This window comes from Xenopus tropicalis, chromosome 2, assembly GCF_000004195.4.
Source record: "Xenopus tropicalis strain Nigerian chromosome 2, UCB_Xtro_10.0, whole genome shotgun sequence".
Lineage (NCBI taxonomy): Eukaryota > Metazoa > Chordata > Amphibia > Anura > Pipidae > Xenopus > Xenopus tropicalis.
The window spans coordinates 164,890,696-164,912,868 of record NC_030678.2 but is presented as its reverse complement, the minus strand read 5'-3'; the positions used below and the strand labels follow the sequence as shown (position 1 = coordinate 164,912,868).

General features: G+C 44.0%; 1 protein-coding gene across 1 annotated transcript; it reads left to right on the top strand.

Moving 5' to 3' along the window:
* The first annotated feature begins 122 nt into the window (after positions 1-122).
* Positions 123-19,632, top strand: LOC101731214 (angiomotin-like protein 1). The gene is made up of 7 exons (XM_031897330.1): positions 123-180; positions 9,737-9,810; positions 11,422-11,516; positions 15,768-15,851; positions 17,181-17,425; positions 18,146-18,412; positions 19,189-19,632. The coding sequence occupies exons 4-7, from the start codon at positions 15,823-15,825 to the stop codon at positions 19,296-19,298; spliced, it is 651 nt and encodes a 216-aa protein (XP_031753190.1). The 5' UTR covers positions 123-180; positions 9,737-9,810; positions 11,422-11,516; positions 15,768-15,822; the 3' UTR covers positions 19,299-19,632.
* Positions 19,633-22,173: the final 2,541 nt, after the last annotated feature.

The following is a 22,173-nucleotide window of genomic DNA, read 5'->3' as shown; positions in this document are numbered from 1 at the left end:
GAGGGACTGCTCCGGCCCATGGTTAAGCCCCGCCCCGGGCAGGTTGCGCCTATGCTCCGCCTGTAGGTGTCGCTGTTGCCGCTAGTGCTGGCCGTGCGCATGCGCTGCTGGTATCGCGATCCCGAAGTGCAGAAAATATATTGGGGTGCGGGAAGAAGCGCCCCCCGATCTATCAGCCGGGTGAGTAAGGACTCGGGAGTGCGGGGCCGGGGAGTGGGTTGCGCTGTAAGACGAGTAGAAGCTGAGCGGGTTAGAGCTCTGGGTCAGGAATCGCCAACCTGTTGCTGCACTACAACCCCCAGTATCTCCCGAATGGGAAATCCTTGCGGTGGGATTGTGGGAGTTGTAGTTCCGCTAAATCTCAGGCACCGGGGTCTCACTGATTGTTTCCGCACCAATAACAATAATAATAACAGTAATGGTACCTTCCTGCCTGGGGCAGAGTTGGGCACAGTTGGCTTCTCTCTCATATTGCGGATCAGGGTACAGCTGGGGCTCTGTTACACAAGGAACTACAAACACAAACTTAGAGAAGATACTGGGAGTTGTAGTTCCGCAACAGATCCTGCCTTTTCTGCAAACATGGAGGGCCCCTGGCAATGTAGGGATGTGGGATGCCCAGCCTGCAGCCCTCCAGTTGTTGTACTACAACTCTCAACATCCTCCAGACATTATTTGACTTGTAATTGGGGCAGTCAGGGGCCTCTAACTGTTATTGATCTGCTCTACTGTACCCCAGAGAGGGGGTTGGGGTGCCCAAAGCTGTTATTGGGGCAGGGGCAAGCAGCTAAACACCAGTCTGGGTAAGATTTGCTATAGGCATGAGTCAGTATAGTACATATCCTGTTATAAACTAATGGGGGGGTTGAACCCAGCCAATCGGTACTTAGCTTTGAGTTCTTCATTACAGTTAGGGGTGATTTATAGCCTGTGTGAGTGCCCGCTGCCCAGCTGTCAGTAAGAGACAGGTCACGGCATTGCCCAGCCAGTGAAGGCAACAGCTGGGGGTACAGACATCTGTGCAGCTGGCTCCCCAGGGGGGCAGAATACAAGTGTATTGTTATAATGTGTATGTACAAGTGTATGTGTATAATGATATATAATGTATATATAGGCATATAATGATAATATACATACAAGTGTATTGTTATAATGTGTATGTACAAGTGTATGTGTATAATGATATATAATGTATATATAGGTGTATAATGATAATATACATACAAGTGTATTGTTGTGTAATGACAAATAGTGAGATGCCAGTCACACCCAGAATCCTCTTGTGTTGGGAACGTAAATATAATTATATTCCATTAGTTTCCCTGTAGCAGTTAATGAGGCGCTGGGTATAAAGGGCAGCTCATTTATTGAAGTGCAACTGTCGGCAGAACATTGGCCAAGTTGGTTCGGCTAAAAGCTGCCCATACACGGGGAAGGACTGCTTGTTTGGTGGGTGAGGCCAGCCGGGTGCTAGCCCAAATCAGGCTGATCTAGTCCTATTCCCAGGGGCTTATCCAGACCCATCAGGGGAGGGCCCCCTCCTCCACATGCTGGCACCCCCCCTTCCCCAGTGACTCTGGGTTTCCTTGTCCTTTAAAAGAACAATACCCTGTGTGCAGATTTCCTTTCCACTTGTGGAACCTGTGGTTCTGGTGTGTTCTCTCCCTAACCAGGTCGGAAGTCTGGAACCATCTGTTATATATTGTTATAATGACATAAATATAGCAATAGAATAATTCCGCACAAGGCTGCAGGCTGAGTTATACGGGGAACTCTGAGTATCACTCATGTATTATAAGGGATAATGTACCCCCTACTGTAAATGATAAGGATATTAGCAGTCACTGAGGGGTTCTGTGCCCATATAAAGGCACAAGGCTGCAGGCTGAGTTATACAGGGAACTCTGAGTATCACTCATGTATTATAAGGGATAATGTACCCCCTACTGTAAATGATAAGGATATTAGCAGTCACTGAGGGGTTCTGTGCCCATATAAAGGCACAAGGCTGCAGGCTGAGTTATACAGGGAACTCTGAGTAATACTCATGTATTATAAGGGATAATGTACCCCCTACTGTAAATGATAAGGATATTAGCAGTCACTGAGGGGCTCTGTGCCCATATAAAGGCACAAGGCTGCAGGCTGAGTTATACAGGGAACTCTGAGTATCACTCATGTATTATAAGGGATAATGTACCCCCTACTGTAAATGATAAGGATATTAGCAGTCACTGAGGGGTTCTGTGCCCATATAAAGGCACAAGGCTGCAGGCTGAGTTATACAGGGAACTCTGAGTAATACTCATGTATTATAAGGGATAATGTACCCCCTACTGTAAATGATAAGGATATTAGCAGTCACTGAGGGGCTCTGTGCCCATATAAAGGCACAAGGCTGCAGGCTGAGTTATACAGGGAACTCTGAGTATCACTCATGTATTATATGGGATAATGTACCCCCTACTGTAAATGATAAGGATATTAGCAGTCACTGAGGGGTTACTTGCTGTTGCTATAGAGTAACGCAGCACTGAGTGCTAATATTGCGTGTCGATACAAACACCAATAGGGAAGCACAATAAAACAAAGCTTGTGATAAAACTGCTGATTATCCCAGTTAATGAAAAAGGGAAACGCTGCAAGAATCAGCTGATCAGTTCGGCTTTCTATCCTCAGCCTGAAGCATCTTTCCATCCACAAATATATTATATTTCTGTAGATAGATATGTCACTTGTGCTTAACCTTTTTAGTGCCACAGGACGTAGAATCTACGTCCTGGGTACTAAAGGACCAAAGTGCCACAGAACGTAGATTCTACGTCGGACTCGTGCTGCTGCTGTCTCCCTGCAGATCAACGATCTCCTACACAGGTAAGTGGCAAAAACACACAAAAACACACATAATACACTAATAATACACTAATACACACTTATACTCACATTTACACACAAACACATACATTTTAGGGGAGTTGGGAGATTTCAAACATTCACAACACTTACACTTACACACATTTACTTGCATACATGCACACAAAACACATTTTACCTAATGTACACACACACTTACACACTTATGTAATTTTGTAATTTTTTTTTTTTTTTCTAATCGCATCGTTTTTATTCTTGCCTGAAAAAAATGTTTTATTGCCATTGCGGATAGTGTATTCGCTAACCGCACTGCACAATACCTTTTGTGTATTATTTTGGTGTTTCTACTACATTTTCTGTGATTTTGGTGGATTTTTGGGTATTTTACTGCATGTTTAGCCATTTTATAGCATTTTCAGTTATGCATAGTTCTTGTTCGCTTGACTTTGTCTGTAAAACTTATTTGCCCAAGCCAAAATACTCAAACTGTTATTCTGCCCGCAGATATTATTAGGCAAAAAAAAAAAAAATGATTTTAGTGATTTTTTTTTTTATTTTTATCAATTGTTGCTTTTTACATTGTTCTTTGTTACTTGTCTTTGCACATGGACATTTTGTCTGCTGTATTTCAATTTGGCATCCTCTGTACCCCACATAGTTTGGTAAATCTATTCATATTGGGCATCAAACTGTTCAGTAGACTAGTGGCTTTCATAGTAAGAATGTTTTATGTTGGTACGTTACTAAATGTGGGGGTACATAATGGGGCAACATGCAAGCTTTGTGACGATTTTCAGAAATGTCACAAAAACCGTTCTGTTTAGCATAGCTTTGTAGTTTGGTAGTTTACAGTAGAAAGTTTTATTTACCCATTTTTGTTTTGTCAGAATGTGTACTTTCGGAAAATATATGGTTTTCTAGGGTCTCCTTACTGTTAGGTGGTCGTATGGCACATAATACACATACCGGGTGCAAAAACTGCATGAGCCGAAGCATCTTATGTGAAAATTCATATGCACTATTTTTACTTGGGTGCCCCTGTACCCCACATAGTTTGGTAAATCTATGCATATAGGGCATCAAACTATTCAGTAGACCCCTGGCATTCATATTTAGAATGTTTTATGTTGATACGGTACAAAATGTGGGGGTACATAATGGGGTAAAATGCAAGCTTTGTGACAATTTTCAGAAATGTCATAAAAACCGTTCTGTTTAGCATAGCTTTGTAGTTTGGTAGTTTGTAGTACAAAGATGTATTTACCCATTTTTGTTTTGTCAGAATGTGTATTTCGGAAAATATATGGTTTTCTAGGGTCTCCTTACTGTTAGGTGGTCGTATGGCACATAATACACATACCGGGTGCAAAAACTGCATGAGCCGAAGCATCTTATGTGAAAATTCATATGCACTATTTTTACTTGGGTGCCCCTGTACCCCACATAGTTTGGTAAATCTATGCATATAGGGCATCAAACTGTTCAGTAGACCCCTGGTGTTCATATTTAGAATGTTTCATGTTGATACGGTACAAAATGTGGGGGTACATAATGGGGTAAAATGCAAGCTTTGTGACAATTTTCAGAAATGTCAAAAAAATCGTTCTGTTTAGCATAGCTTTGTAGTTTGGTAGTTTGCAGTAGAAAGATGTATTTACCCATTTTTGTTTTGCCAGATTGTGTACTTTCGGAAAATGTATAGTTTTCTAGGGTCTCCTTACTGTTAGGGGGTCTTATGCCGCATAATGCACATGCCGGTAGCTTATATTGCAGTGTATACACTTTGTATGCACTAACTTCCTTTTGGGGTCTCTAAATGCCAGATACAGTGCTGATCCTATGCACAATGGGCATCAAACTGTTCAGCGGACCCTTGGTTTTCATATTTCGGGTGTGTTTTCTTGGTACCTAATGTTATGTGGGAGATATGGTGCTTGAAAGTGGAAGATTTGATGTGATTTTCAGGTATTTCACCAAAACTGGCAATTTTGGGAAAGCACTGCGACTCTGTAGTTTGGAGTAGAAAGACATGGGTACCAATTTTGAATTCGCCCGAATGTGTACTTTCCAAAAATATATGGTTTTGGGGGGTCAATGTATTTTTTTGTGTTTTTACCCCACAGAAAATGCAGTAAACATGTTGAATTTTCAGTAGCTAAAGAGACCTCTGGGGCAATCTCTATGCACTGACATCCTTATGGGGTCTCTAAATGCCAGATACAGTGCTGATCCTATGCACAATGGGCATCAAACTGTTCAGCGGACCCTTGGCTTTCATATTTCGGGTGTGTTTTCTTGGTACCTAATGTTATGTGGGAGATAAGGTGCTTGAAAGTGGAAGATTTGATGTGATTTTCAGGTATTTCACCAAAACTAGCAATTTTGGGAAAGCACTGCGACTCTGTAGTTTGGAGTAGAAAGACATGGGTACCAATTTTGAATTCGCCCGAATGTGTACTTTCCAAAAATATATGGTTTTGGGGGGTCAATGTATTTTTTGGGGTTTTTACCCCACAGAAAATGCAGTAAACGTGTTGAATTTTCAGTAGCTAAAGAGACCTCTGGGGCAATCTCTATGCACTGACTTCCTTGTGGGGTCTCTAAATGCCAGATACAGTGCTGATCCTATGCACAATGGGCATCAAACTGTTCAGCGGACCCTTGGCTTTCATATTTCGGGTGTGTTTTCTTGGTACCTAATGTTATGTGGGAGATATGGTGCTTGAAAGTGGAAGATTTGATGTGATTTTCAGGTATTTCACCAAAACTAGCAATTTTGGGAAAGCACTGCGACTCTGTAGTTTGGAGTAGAAAGACATGGGTACCAATTTTGAATTCGCCCGAATGTGTACTTTCCAAAAATATATGGTTTTGGGGGGTCAATGTATTTTTTTGGGTTTTTACCCCACAGAAAATGCAGTAAACGTATTGAATTTTCAGTAGCTAAAGAGATCTCCTGGGCAATTTGTATGCACTAACTTCCTTATGGGGTCTCTAAATGCCAGATACAGTGCTGATCCTATGCACAATGGGCATCAAACTGTTCAGCGGACCCTTGGCTTTCATATTTAGGGTGTGTTCTTTTGGTACCTAATGTTATGTGGGAGATAAGGTGCTTGAAAGTGGAAGATTTGATGTGATTTTCAGGTATTTCATCAAAACTGGCAATTTTGGGAAAGAATTGCGACTCAGTAGTTTGGAGTAGAAAGACATGGGTACCAATTTTGAATTCGTCCGAATGTGTACTTTCCAAAAATATATGGTTTTGGGGGGTCAATGTATTTTTTTGTGTTTTTACCCCACAGAAAATGCAGTAAACGTGTTGAATTTTCAGTAGCTAAAGAGATCACCTGGGCAATTTGTATGCACTAACTTCCTTTTGGGGTCTCTAAATGCCAGATACATCGGGGATCCTATGCACAATGGGCATCAAACTGTTCAGTGGACCCTTGGCTTTCATATTTAGGGTGTGTTTTATTTGTACCTAATGTTATGTGGGAGATAAGGTGCTTGAAAATGGAAGATTTGAGGTGATTTTTTAGAATTTTCATAATTTTTTATAGAAAATGCTAAATTCAGTAAAGCATTGCCGTTTGGTACTTAGGAGTTGGAAGACATAGTTACCCATTTCGGATTCGTCAGAATGTGTAGTTTTCAAAAATGTATGGTTTCCTGGGGTAAACCTAATGTTCCAGGATTTTTGGCTTTGGAATGTAAAGTATGCCGTATTCTGCTGTAATGCTTTGAAAATTTAGTAATTTACTGCTGGGAGTTTTTGATCTATAGAAGTCAGAAATCTCCATAAAACTATACATATCAGATATTGGCACGTTCGGGAGACATGAGGCTTTCCAAATCAGTTGAATTTTTGTCCATAAAATAAAATATGTTTTTGGTAGAAATCCTTATATCATGAAAAATAGCATTTTTTCTTTTCTTTTTTTTTTTCTATTTCAAGCTCTAAATCTTGTTCCAGAAGTGGAAATACACAAAAACTCAGGTAGATTTGGAAAGCTCAGGTTCTCCTGAAAAAAACAATATATAGTTTGCCTACCTAAACTTAACCCTGCCCCCAGTAAAAGCCCCTATATTGAGAGAGCACAGAATGTTCACAAAACGTCTGGCACTGGGGGGAACTGAAATGACGAATTCGGCTGGCACTTAAAGGGTTAAAGGGGAACCGCACCTAAAACCTGTTTTTTTTGCCTAATGAAAGAAAATAAAGTTAATTGTAAATATACCTGCTCCTGAAAGCAGTGTTTGTTTATCCCTTTCTCTTCTCTGGTTCTGATAAGCTCCTCCCCCATTTGGCTGGGTCTGAAAAGTTCTCCCCCGTTTGGCTGGTTCTGAAAAGTTCTCCCCCATTTGGCTGGTTCTGATAAGCACCTCCCAATTTAGCTGGTTCTGCTAAGCTCCTCCCCATTTGGTTGGTTCTGATAAGCTCCTCCCCATTTGGCTGGTTCTGATAAGCTCCGCCCCTGTTTGGCTCCTGTGCTGCTAACATTCTATCCTGCGAGGAGCTGCCATACTGTGTAATTCTGCCCCAGGTTTGCTCATTACCCAGGCAAACAGATAACACATGACGGACACACCCAAACACGGGCACATTTGCGCCATTCCAAATAAACGTGTGCGTGTATGTAAGCATGTTTGGGTGTGTTTGTCTGTTATCTCTTGTGTCTGACAGAACCACCAAACCTGTGGTGTTTACTCCACACCCTGTTAATTAGGGCATCTCGTTAGGCTGGGAGAGAATGAGAAGCACATATTATTTTTATTATCCTTTATTTATATACCAACATATTCCTCAGTGCTTTACAGAGATTATGCATCAGTCCCTGCCCCAGTGAGCTTACAATCTAAGGCCCCTATCACATTCCCATCAGTCCCTGCCCCAGTGAGCTTACAATCTAAGGTCCCTATCACATTCCCATCAGTCCCTGCCCCAGTGAGCTTACAATCTAAGGCCCCTATCACATTCCCATCAGTCCCTACCCCAGTGAGCTTACAGTCTATGGTCCCTATCACATTCCCATCAGTCCCTGCCCCAGTGAGCTTACAATCTAAGGTCCCTATCACATTCCCATCAGTCCCTACCCCAGTGAGCTTACAATCTAAGGGCCCTATCACATTCCCATCAGTCCCTGCCCCAGTGGAGCTTACAATCTAAGGGCCCTATCACATTCCCATCAGTCCCTGCCCCAGTGAGCTTACAGTCTATGGTCCCTATCACATTCCCATCAGTCCCTGCCCCAGTGAGCTTACAATCTAAGGGCCCTATCACATTCCCATCAGTCCCTGCCCCAGTGGAGCTTACAATCTAAGGTCCCTATCACATTCCCATCAGTCCCTGCCCCAGTGGAGCTTACAATCTAAGGTCCCTATCACATTCCCATCAGTCCCTGCCCCAGTGAGCTTACAATCTAAGGGCCCTATCACATTCCCATCAGTCCCTGCCCCAGTGGAGCTTACAATCTAAGGTCCCTATCACATTCCCATCAGTCCCTGCCCCAGTGGAGCTTACAATCTAAGGTCCCTATCACATTCCCATCAGTCCCTGCCCCAGTGAGCTTACAATCTAAGGGCCCTATCACATTCCCATCAGTCCCTGCCCCAGTGGAGCTTACAATCTAAGGTCCCTATCACATTCCCATCAGTCCCTGCCCCAGTGGAGCTTACAATCTAAGGTCCCTATCACATTCCCATCAGTCCCTGCCCCAGTGGAGCTTACAATCTAAGGTCCCTATCACATTCCCATCAGTCCCTGCCCCAGTGAGCTTACAATCTAAGGTCCCTATCACATTCCCATCAGTCCCTGCCCCAGTGGAGCTTACAATCTAAGGTCCCTATCCCATTCCCATCAGTCCCTGCCCCAGAGGAGCTTACAGTCTAAGGCCCCTATCACCTAAACACACACTAGGGGCAGTTTTATCAGGAGCCTATTAATCTGCTTGTAGGGTTTTGGTGTATGTAAAGAAACACACAGTCATTGCAGATATTTCCCTAAGTGGAATCAAAGCTACGACCAACTACTGCACTGCCGTCCTTTACATATGAGTCTGAACAGTTTGAGAGACTAAGAAGATGTAATAAGAAGGCCCGCCTGAGACAGTGCTAGTTTGTGCAGTACCAGTCAGTTCTCACAGTAATATCTGCTCTTGGCTTAAGGTGGCCATACATGGCCAGATCCGCTTGTTTGGAGCTTGTTATAATCCTATACAGGGATATAGACTACTATATCAGCAACAGTGACTTAAACCATTGGGACCCACTAGATATGGCCACCTTGAGGTGGGTGACGTCAGTTTTGAGGGCCAAATGTTTGTATCACAATAATGGTTAATGCCACAGAGGCAAGGACTACATCTAGGAACTAATGTGGTTCTCACCCCAACAGGATTATTAAACCTGCCCAGTCAATATTTGGCCAGCTCTTGGGCAGATATATGCCAGGCAGGCCTGTTAGAGGGCTCCATCTGCAGGACCGAATTGGCAGCTTTATTGGCCACCTTAAATCACAGAACATACAAGGAATTGTGGGAATTGGAGGTTAGGCCTGTAGAGGAACAGACTCTAGGGATACAATTATAGTTTAAGTTGATGCAGAGTGGATTGTGGAACCCAAGAGTAGGTTGGGGGGGATAGAAGTTTCTTGGAGGGCCCATTTTGCCTACAGGCTGATCAGTATAGGAATATATAACAAAGGTATTTAAAACCATTAAGGGGGTGCTGTCTCCTAGAACCTGGAGGAGGGGGGCCATTTAGTATATTCTGGATCTGGTGGAGCTGAGATTTAACTAAATACATGTAGGTACAGCCTTACCTTCTACTCACCCATTGGCTGCTTGTTTTTATTCCGTAGGTCCGGATAGGAGAAAGCAGCCGTCGGGATGGAGGAGCTGCTCTTACTCCCCGGAGAGTCAGTTAAGGACATCGGTATCTGAAATTTTTACTTTCTGATGGTTTATATTGGGAATTACACTACATTTATTTTCCTCCTTGCACATTACATGGGCTTGGCAGCATTAGGGATAAACTGACATAATAAATCCGATTTTAGTTTAAGGGGTATCCATGATGTTCCCTAGCAACTGTACAACAAAGGGCAAGTTCGTCTCCCTTTTCAGATGAAGCGGATCAGCCTCCCATTAAACACAATGACCTCCCCATCCAGTGGACATATGACATAAGTTCCGTGGGCTTCCTGAGGGTTCCCTGAGCCTATGGTTGGTGGGGCTAATTCTGGGGCCCTGGAGGCAGGAGAAAGTATAATAACACGGGCTTTTTAGCAGTATTTGTTTTAGCCAACATTCCTTCAGTTAAAGCAATATGGGAATAATCAAAGGCATTGTGAGTGAATTGTTTCCAACACTGCAGCAGAGTGAGGCCTTTATGAAATATAGCCACTAAACGCAATATCATTTAAAGCTTAGGCATGGAGGCTAGTACTAGGCGGCTGTTAGGGGTTGCTGGGAGTTGTTGTTCAGTAAGTGAAGTGAGGCTGCAGGGGAAGTTATGCCACGTGAGTTCTGTCAGGCAGTGACTGGCACCGGAGCAGCAGATGAGTAACTGGCGAATACGTCAGCACCGCCACTGGATTTAATGTTACTCGGGTGTAGTCAGACGTGGGCCCAGTTCCTGGCAGCTGCTAATGCTGAGCGTGGGGCAGTGCCAGACAGAAAGAGACTTGAGAGGCACAGGGCTGTGGGCAGGGTGGCAATAGTCTTTACAGACTGCCCTTTGTTTCCTGCAGCCTACACATAGGGAGGGTATTCTACGGGCAACTCAGATTGTACCTTCTGGGGCACTAAAACGTTATTTTGCCCAATCCTGCGCTTAAGGGCAAATGCCCATACCTGGTGCACTCTTACCTTCCAGTTTGTGCCTGTATGTTACACAACCACTTAGACTGTAAGCTCTACGGGGCAGGGACCTCCTTCCTACTGTGTCTTATATCACTTAGCAATTAATCTCTGTGTATTTATACATATTTATTGCGCTGTGTATCCTTGTAGCGTTGTTATAAATAACATTATACATACCTACATGTTGTAAGTAGATTGTACAGCGCTGCGTATCCTTGTAGCGCTTTATAAATAACGTTATACATACCTACATGTTGTAAGTAGATTGTACAGCGCTGCGTATCCTTGTAGCGCTTTATAAATAAAGTTATATATGCATGTTGGTGTGACAGCTGGAAAGCTGGGGCTAGGGCGGGCACGGGGAGGTGAGCACCCAGTTTATGTAATAGTGGCACAAGTGATCTATAAATTGGGGTGCCAGCCCAGTGCTCCTAAACCATCTCATCCCTGCAGGTTCATTCTCCCCCCATGGTGCTGTCTGTTCTCCATATTGGGCTAGAAGTTAGAGCTCACTATCTGGGAAGAGGATTAGAAGGAATGGAAGTGGGTCTGGGCCATGAGAAATGAATGGGGGGGGGCTGTGTCGGTACCAGGGCCTCGGGGGGAGCTACCATGGGATCCTGTAAATAAAGATTCCTTGCAATGAGAATATTCGCTTACACTTGCATTTTGTACCTTTCAGCCAAAGACGTTACGTACATCTGCCCATTCAGCGGCGCATATCGGGGGAGCTTCACCGTCACCAATTACCGACTCTATTTCAGAAGTCTGGAAAGGGTAAGAGAACATAGAGGAGCTACCATCATGGGAACCTGTCCTTGTGTTTTTTTTTTAATTCCAAGCTTTAAAATCAGGAATTAGTTCCTATCACTGTGCAGTCCTGCTGGGTTCCAGGCAAATCTGGGTCTCTGTATAAACCAGATACAGTGCGGTCCCCCCACTAACAGGAATGGGGGATTTAGGGCTCTGGCACATGGCGAGATTAGTCGCCCATGACAAATCTCCCTTGTCACAGGGGAAATTACTCAGGAGTCACACACCGCCTCCAACTCATAGGGTGAAGACACACGGAGCTACTTAGTAGCAGCTACTTGTCACATCTACTAAATGCCAAAATTTCACTGCCATAGACAACGCTGAGAATTGCCTCTGCTAAAATACTGTACACGTAAAGACAATTATCAGTAAAAGATCAGCATTGTCTAGTTTAGTTGCAGTGACAAGTAGCTGCTACTTGTAGCTCCGTGTGTCTTCATCCATAAAGATAACTATTGTATAAAAGAAATATAGAAACACAAGCAGGCAAAGATTGTAGGGCTCATTTCTGCTCTGCGCTCTGAGTCAGGCTTGCCACTTATGAGCCAAAGCCCAGTCTATTGTGAATAAAAGCACTTATTGTATTCTATTGTGTCCAGGCCTGGACTGGGATTCAGTGGCCAGAGGTCCAAACAGCCCAATAAATAGTAACTGCTTATGGCAAAAAAGTAGCTATAATGATGTGTGCAAAGGGAGAATATTGTTTCTTACCCTAATAATTCAGCCCCACCCACTTCAAACAGTGTTACATATGCGCTAGCCTTAAAGGAAAATTATACCCCCAAAATAGATACTCAAGCAACAGATAGTTTATCTCATATTAGGTGACCTATTAAAGAATTATTAAACTGGAATATATACATACAGTATATCAGTAAATATTGCCCTTTTACATCAATTTGTTTGAGCCGCCATTTAGCAATGGGCTGTGTGCTCCCTCAGAGATCAGCTGACAGGAAGTGATGCAGCTCTAACTGTAACAGGAAGTAGTGTGGGAATAAAAGGCAGAATTCTGCCCATTCATTGGCTGATGGGGCCTAGCATGTACAGTGGTGTGAAAAACTATTTGCCCCCTTCCTGATTTCTTATTCTTTTGCATGTTTGTCACACTTAAATGTTCTGCTCATCAAAAACCGTTAACTATTAGTCAAAGATAACATAATTGAACACAAAATGCAGTTTTTAAATGAAGGTTTACGTTATTAAGGGAGAAAAAAAACTCCAAATCTACATGGCCCTCTGTGAAAAAGTGATTGCCCCCCTTGTTAAAAAATAACTTAACTGTGGTTTATCACACCCCCAGTTCAATTTCTGTAGTCACCCCCAGGCCTGATTACTGCCACACCTGTTTCAATCAAGAAATCACTTAAATAGGAGCTACCTGACACAGAGAAGTAGACCAAAAGCACCTCAAAAGCTAGACATCATGCCAAGATCCAAAGAAATTCAGGAACAAATGAGAACAAAAGTAATTGAGATCTATCAGTCTGGTAAAGGTTATAAAGCCATTTCTAAAGCTTTGGGACTCCAGCGAACCACAGTGAGAGCCATTATCCACAAATGGCAAAAACATGGAACAGTGGTGAACCTTCCCAGGAGTGGCCGGCCGACCAAAATTACCCCAAGAGCGCAGAGACAACTCATCCGAGAGGCCACAAAAGACCCCAGGACAACATCTAAAGAACTGCAGGCCTCACTTGCCTCAATTAAGGTCAGTGTTCACGACTCCACCATAAGAAAGAGACTGGGCAAAAACGGCCTGCATGGCAGATTTCCAAGGCACAAACCACTTTTAAGCAAAAAGAACATTATGGCTCGTCTCAATTTTGCTAAAAAACACCTCAATGATTGCCAAGACTTTTGGGAAAATACCTTGTGGACCGACGAGACAAAAGTTGAACTTTTTGGAAGGTGCGTGTCCTGTTACATCTGGCGTAAAAGTAACACAGCATTTCAGAAAAAGAACATCATACCAACAGTAAAATATGGTGGTGGTAGTGTGATGGTCTGGGGTTGTTTTGCTGCTTCAGGACCTGGAAGGCTTGCTGTGATAGATGGAACCATGAATTCTACTGTCTACCAAAAAATCCTGAAGGAGAATGTCCGGCCATCTGTTCGTCAACTCAAGCTGAAGCGATCTTGGGTGCTGCAGCAGGACAATGACCCAAAACACACCAGCAAATCCACCTCTGAATGGCTGAAGAAAAACAAAATGAAGACTTTGGAGTGGCCTAGTCAAAGTCCTGACCTGAATCCTATTGAGATGTTGTGGCATGACCTTAAAAAGGCGGTTCATGCTAGAAAACCCTCAAATAAAGCTGAATTACAACAATTCTGCAAAGATGAGTGGGCCAAAATTCCTCCAGAGCGCTGTAAAAGACTTGTTGCAAGTTATCGCAAACGCTTGATTGCAGCTATTGCTGCTAAGGGTGGCCCAACCAGTTATTAGGTTCAGGGGGCAATTACTTTTTCACACAGGGCCATGTAGGTTTGGATTTTTTTTCTCCCTTAATAATAAAAACCCTCATTTAAAAACTGCATTTTGTGTTTACTTGTGTTATCTTTGACTAATAGTTAAATGTGTTTGATGAGCAGAAACATTTTGTGTGACAAACATGCAAAAGAATAAGAAATCAGGAAGGGGGCAAATAGTTTTTCACACCACTGTATGTGTGCCTTGGTTTGTTTGTGTGCACTGTGACTCCTATGATCCCAGGGGGCGGCCCTTAGTACTTAAAATGGCAGATTTCTATTTAGGATTACCCAATGGCACATACTACTAAAAAGTATATTTTTATGCATATGGTCCATTTAGATGAAGCAGGGTTTTATACAGGGGTATAGTTTCTCTTTAATTCGCCTTACTAACCCATTTGTTCTGTCCATATTGGTGAGGACCCCCCTCTGTGTTAGCAGAATAACATACATATCGCTAGGATAGAGCTGTTTATTTGCTGTTGCGTTTGGTGGTCTTTCTTTATAGTCACTTTCTGTGGTTTTGCCCTCGTTTGCCAGGATATGCGGAACATCCGATTTGCCTACAAGCAAGATCTGCGCACGCGTAAATCTGTATTTGAGAATCTCACGAAGTTTGCCTTTCCATTAAATTACGGCTTGGTGAGTCTCATTTGGGCCTTTTATGGCCTGTCTGTGCTGGATCTGGCATGGGGCTAGTAAAGTAGGCTGGTTGGCACACTTCTTATCTTATCAAGCAGCCACATAGGTGGTAGGGCAGGTAGAGGGGCATCAATGGTTAGTGGGACAAAATGACATGCAGGTTAAATAGGTGCCAGTATTTGGGGGGCATCAGTGCCACAATATGAGTGGAATGGAGAGCCCTGGGGTGTGCCAGAGCTAGACAGGCTGTATCACTCACTTCTGACTCGTTGCATCTTGCCTTCAACAGACCCATTGGCTTATCCCTGTGGGGGGCAGTAGTGAGCCCACAGTGTTTACCAGTTTAGTCATATCACTTAAACAACCTCCCTGTCTTGGGAACTGACAGGTACCAATAGGTGCCCTGAAGGCCTGCAGATAATAAAATTACCATTTAAACCTAAACATCAATTTAGGCTTAATATTTGCCCACTGCCAGTGCATGATAGATATTTTTGGCAGCAAATACCTGGGGCTGCGATACCATCTGTCTGTCCTGACCCAGGGTTAAATTCAGCATGGGGGCAAACTGTCCAATGAGAAGCCACTCTGCATATCCATTGCTCTACAGGGGCAGGGCCATGTTTTTTCAGCCCCCTGCTCCTATGATTTTGTATCAGGTCCTTTCAGTGTTCTGGCACAGACCCGATATAGGGGGGGGGGGGGGCAGCTCCATCCCTCCATCTGTCAGCACAGCACTCACGTGCCAAGAGGTATTGAGCAGTGGCCATGCCAAGTGGCTTCTCGTTGGAGGAACCTCTGGGCCACCAAAACAAGTAGCCTGTGAGGAAAATGTGTCAGGCCCAGGCAGCTTCTCTTAACTTACATATACTGTATTAAAACTGAGTAGGTGCGCATTCGCAGAATAGTTGCACACATGCGCCATAACCTCTATGAACCTCTAGCTAATGAATAGCAGCTTAAATTCTTTACACAACTGTCCCCTCAAAATGGATTAGGCAAAGGCAGATCTCCATTTATGGCTTTCCCTTTCTGTCAAACATATATATATATATATAATATCTCACTTATTGTTGTATTGTACTTTCCCCACAGCCGCTCTTTGCCTTTGAGTACAAAGAAGTGTTTCCTGAAAACGGCTGGAAGGTCTATGACCCGATCCAGGAATACAGGCGGCAGGTAGGGACAATTCACTTTATTAACTACAGGTATTGGACACGTTATACAGAATGCTCTGGGGGTTTCTAGTTGAGTTTTTCTGTAATTTGGATCTCCATACCTTAGTCCTACTAATAAACTACTAATAAGTCTACTAATAAAGCCAATAAGATTGTTTTGCCTCCAATAAGGATCCATTATATCTTAGTTGGGATCAAGTACAGGTACTGTTTTATTATTACAGAGAAAAGGGAATCATTTAACCATGAAATAAACCCAATAGGGCTGTTCTGCCCCAATAAGGGGTAATTATATCTTAGTTGGGATCAAGTACAGGTACTGTTTTATTATTACAGAGAAAAGGGAATCATTTAACCATTAAATAAACCCAATAGGGCTGTTCTGCCCCCAATAAGGGGTAATTATATCTTAGTTGGGATCAAGTACAGGTACTGTTTTATTATTACAGAGAAAAGGGAATCATTTAACCATTAAATAAACCCAATAGGGCTGTTCTGCCCCCAATAAGGGGTAATTATATCTTAGTTGGGATCAAGTACAGGTACTGTTTTATTATTACAGAGAAAAGGGAATCATTTAACCATTAAATAAACCCAATAGGGCTGTTCTGCCCCCAATAAGGGGTAATTATAACTTAGTTGGGATCAAGTACAGGTACTGTTTTATTATTACAGAGAAAAAGGAAATCAGTTTTAAAATTCTGAATTATTTGATTAAACTGGGGTCTATGGGAGACAGGCTTTCTGTAATTCAGAGCTTTCTGGATAACAGGTTTCCGGATAAGGGATCCCATACCTGTATTTCCATTCTTTATTCTAACAGCCCTAGATGGAATAAAGCTTATTGCTGATTGGTTGTGTAACTACATAAACCTATTGGCACACTGTGATCATTATAAGTAATTAACAGCACAGAGTTCAATAAAAGGCATTGTGGGAGACTCACAGCTATGGATATGCACTGACACTGGCCAGCATTTATACCTATTGGTGTAGCATTCTAGCCCTTTGTAAACCGTTTTATCTGTACTTTCTTAAACAGGATCCAAACGCAAATAAAAAAATAAATAAATGTGAACTTTCTCCTCTGAGCACTTTTGCGATGTACATTCATTCTGCAGTTTTGGTTTCTGAGAAGATTCAGAATATCAGAATATTGATTTCTCCTTAGAATTTGCATGTATTGTCATATAAATGCCGTTCTCCTAATACACAAATCATTGTGCACTTGTTCTCCAAATGCTTTAAAACTCTTTGTTTCCATGAAAACTAAAAGCAGCGAAACCATTTCCTAATCATATCATTAATGGGGCTGAATTTCTTCCAACAGGATCAAAAATCTGCATGCAAAAATAATCGAGCAAGATGCTATGATTAAAGTCCTCCATCAGCGCTCGCGGAAGGATCCCGGGAAGAATGACAGCTCCAGTTTACGCCCGGCCCGCTCCGTACCTTCTATCGCTGCCGTGACTCTGCCCAACACAAGCACAGGAGTCCATTCCAGGCAGACATGGGTGAACAGCAACCAGGCGGCCGAGGAGAAGAAGGAAGAGAAAGCCCGCAAGGGAAGTATAGGTAAATGCTACAGCTTATTGTATGGCCTGGGGATGTTAGCCATGACCATTGGCTCTTAAATATTACTCCTAATGCCCTCATAGCAGACGCTAGGTTGGTTGTTATTCACTACTAGGATATAGATAACCATTAGCTTCTGCAGACTTTTAGGTCACTTGGGCTACCCCACTTCCAGCTATATCAGTCACAGGGCAGTGATAGTTACTATAGGCCAAGCTCCACTGCACCAATATGCTTTTTGCCTCTGTGGTTTCTTCTGGATCAGTAAAAAAGAGTGAGTTGTTAGGTCACTGGGTGCGTGGCCAACCAACAAAAGCTGGTAGTTTGGAAACTGCAGGCATAGCATTGGCAGGAACTGTCTCCTAGGTTGGCTTACTGCCTGCATGGGGAGGATACCATATCACTTTACCAGTACATTCAGTTGATTGGTTCAGCAGAAATACTTTGGGGTCTATTGGTTCTTTAAGGTGATGGTGTTTAAATCATGACTACCAACCCAGAATTCCCCCAAATGAGTGCAGATCTCTATGCCTCCATAGCTCATAAGGGGTCTAGATAGACAGATTCCAGGTTAAGCTTTCAGCATGATGGAAATAATGGTATCCTCAGAAACCAGCAGTGATAGAACCAGAAAACACATTACAACATGGGAGGGGGGTTGCAGTGAAGCTAACCAATTTATTGTCTTAGTAGAACCCTCACCTAGATTCTCATTTGTAGGTCTGAATCAAGGCAAGGATCACCATGAAATCCCATCACCTTCCTTACTGCTTCTCCCTCCATCTTTGTTTCTGCCGCCCCCAATACCACTTGTGACGGCATCTCATGCCAAAACAGGAAGCAAAGACAACAGCACCCAGACGGAGAAGAGTCCTGAGCTGTTTTGGCCAAACAGTGCTTCGTTCCCAGGCAGGGGGCGGATAAACATGACTCCCTCGAGCAGCCCCTTGCTACGGCACACTGCCAACAAAGCATGTGAGAAACTAGGTAAGCGTGAGAATGGCAAACATGGAGACATAAAGAGAGTAGGCACAAGGCTGACCCCTCCGTATAACTTTGTCCCAGCCAATCGGAACATGCGGTTGGCCAGGTATGTGCATAATGCCTGTGGGTAGCTGGCATTGGCAGTTGGGTAAATTTATGTGAAGAGCCCATTGGTGGCACAAAATGTTGGCACTACTATAATAAGACAAACTGGGCAGGGAACAGTGTTGCAGTTGGCTAGGGAAGTCGTTGGCAGTATTGCCAATGGTAAACACTGACCAGTGCCAAATAAGATGTGGCAATCCGTATTCACTCCCCCACCAACGCATGGGTGATATGGATCGGAAGAGGTGGGAGTGCTCAGCCTGAAGGCCACTGAGGGTGAGATTTGGAATTAACTTGTTTGTTCTCCTAGATACCCCTGGAAGCTCACTATTCAGCCCATTGACCTACATCAGTGATTCTCATGCTGTGGGGCTGGTACCCCTGGGGTGATATGGTGCAGTGGCAGTTGGGGGTGCTCAGCATGGAGGCCACCTAAGTTGATATATCATGCTCAGCTTGAAGGTTTATTAGGGTGAATACTCTTGCCTGCTGTCCTAGATATTTTTGGAACCAATGGCTTCTCCATGGAGCCTTAACCACAAGGCTTTTCCACAACCGTTGCCCTAGATAAAGGCCATTTTGGTTGGATGAGGGTTATTGTGTTGCTCAGCACTTGTCTAGTACAGGGATGGGAAATATTCTAACAATGTTCTTGTATTCTTGGTTTCTCCTAGATAATTCCCCTGTTCTTGGGCAGACTCCAGATCACAGAGGGCGAGTTGGCAACACTGCTCACAAAAACGACTTCCCGGAAGCAGAAAATACAATGGAAGTCCTTATTTAAAGACATTTATTGTACAGAAGCCCTCTCCCCTGATGACAGGAGCCTATAGACACGCAGGGCTGGAGGCAGCCCACAGGAAGGCCATGGTTTGACAAGCGGATACAGAAATGGAGGAAAAAGAAAAGCAATGGGAGGACCCAGAAGTTTTGTTGAAGGACTTTGGAATGTCATTGGCTGGAGTCAAGGAGAAGGCAAAGACTTATCCCCATTGTATGGGTTTTAATAATTTGCATGAAATTTTATATTTCTGTCCTGCAGCTACATTTCACATTTGTATTGAGTTGCCCATTAAAAAGGCACAATGGCCTTCGACTTAATAAAAACTCTCATCGTCTATCTTATTCTTTGCGCAGTGTTAGTCTGGGCCTCGTGGGGCCCACCAAAGACACCCAAGCGGTGATAGGAAAATGCTGATATTTGTATTGATGAACAGATGTTTTGCTGAGCCTGTAGGGCACCTGGGTCTCCTGGAAAGCATGGAGCCGGGAAGCCCCATAACTTCACCTTTTGGGGGTCCACCTTTATCTTCTTGGCAAGAGTAGAGAGACAAACAAGACTTCTGTTCCCTTATCTGATACAATGGATGGGGATTTGCATTGTTGTCATGTAAGTAGGTACCTAGTAACCAGCACCTAGTGCCACGTAGATAAAGCCTGCAAATTTGCCAGTCTTTTCATACAATTCAGTCTTTTCAGACACAACTGGGTATCACTGCTCTGTGTTTGATGGCTCCCAGCATGGATTGTGGGTGTTTAAACTCTGGTTCTGTTTTGAAATGATAGATTTTTAAAGACTAAAGCTGCCTGTACATGGGGCAGTGGGGTAGAGACCAAGTTGGTAAGTAATTGGCCTGTGCATAAGGGGCAAACCAATGACCCTTCCAGTCAGATAACTATGTGGTTGGTTTAAAATACTGCTTAGGCTCCTATTATGATCCAGTAGTTGCAAAGGAACAAATCAGCCCTAGTTGACCCATCATGTGCAAATGGGGCAAAGAACCCCCACGATTGCCAATATATGATGTGTGCTTGGCACTCACTATTCCCAGAGTAATAATAAAATCACAATAGGCTGGTGTGTGTATCTCCGGCAGACCAGTGCTGGCCATGACATTACAGTTCTGACGCTGATGGTTTGCGGTATTAAGAGGTAAGTGTGTGTATAGGCGGAGCAAACACAGGAATTTGCCCTTTGCTGCCTGGGTTCCCTCTCTCGTACTTGTTATGCTCCAGTGCATGCCACAATGCATTGCTTTGTTCTCTGGCAAACAGACGTACAGAAGGACAATCCCAGAAGTGTGCAAGGCATTGTGTTAAATGGAACTTTGGCTGACTTGGTTACTTGGACATGGAGAAGAGGCATCTGATCACCAAGCGACTAACAGCTGCTCTGTTACATTATACTTACATTTTCCCAAATTTTTTTCGAACTGTAGCATCTAAAGGCCATAGCAGCAGGTGGTCACACAGTGGTACAATCTGGCTGGGATCATAGGCAGGCAGGCTTGGGAACCAGCTGGGCAGAGGTTCTGAATGAGATAAGAATATTTATTATTCATTATTAGTATGCTTCTCAACAATGAAAGCTGTATTTTCCAAGCTACAAGAAGCAGCTACCAATAGCCCTGTGTAACATAAGCCTAAAGCTGGCCATACACGCACCGATAATATCGTGTGAAACCTCGTTCCGTGCGATATTGGGTGCGTGTATGGCAATTCGGCGAGTTGACCGATATCGCAGGAGGCTGCTGATATCGGTCGACTCGCCGATTGGGCGGGTTAAAAGATTTTGACCGGGCGCCATAAAAGGCGTCTGAGCAAAATCTGCCGTCAGGGCTGAATCGGCAGAAGGAGGTAGAAATCCTATTCTACCTCCTTATCTGCCGTTTCAGCACTGAACGTTAGTGGTGGATTGCACGAAACATCGAGAATCGCCACGTGTTTGGCCACCTTACACTCAGGTACTGGTATTCCTGAACTGCAAGAAGTGCTCAGATGTACATACATACTGACCCCTGCTGGTAGATCTGTAGTAATGCAGTCTGATGATAAATGACTGATACTTGCAACATTATCCTACAGCTGAGGGTGAATATGAGCACATATTCTCCCTTAAGGGATCCCAGTGATGCAAAGGGCCCAGTACAGATACTTTCTCTTGCAGGTGTCTGTGGGACACAGGGACCATGGGGTATAGTATCTACCAGCAGGAGGCAGGACACTAGAAGAGGAAGAAGAGTACGAAGCCCCTCCTCCCTGCTACTATACCCCCGTGCATATCCTGTTAGCTCCAGTTTTTTCTAGTGTCCTCAGGAGACAGGATCTCTCTACCATCCTACAAGAAATTTCTTCGTCCAGATTGAATCTGGCACCAGGGGCTGACCTACAGGGGCCTCTCCAAGGGCTTCCTATACAGGCTTCCCCCGCCGTGGGACTGAGCACACTGGGGCCAGTAAGCCTCCTCTGGAGCGGGCCAGACAGGAATCCCTGCCTCTACATGTGAGCGCAGAAGCTGTCCAGTGCTGCGTTTGCCAGAATCCAGGATCTCCATCCTGAACAGTTCCTCATCCAGGTCAGCCTATGCCTTTGCTTGCCCAGCCGCTTAGCCTGCCTACTCAGCCTGCCTTACCTAGTCCTCCTGGTCTTCTCTCCCCCTGTTCGCCCCCATGCGTTCCACCTTGCGTTCCACAGCAGTTCCTCTCTTTCGCGCGCTCTGACGTCACTGTGCGACTCCCTTCTTCTGCGCGCTTCTCCTTCGCACCACATAGGCCTGCTCTCCATCCTGAACGGTTCTCCCTGCTGCAGCTCTCCTCGCATCACGGCTCGCCATCCTTCACTAGGGTGGGACTCTGCATCGACTCTCCCACTCTCCATCC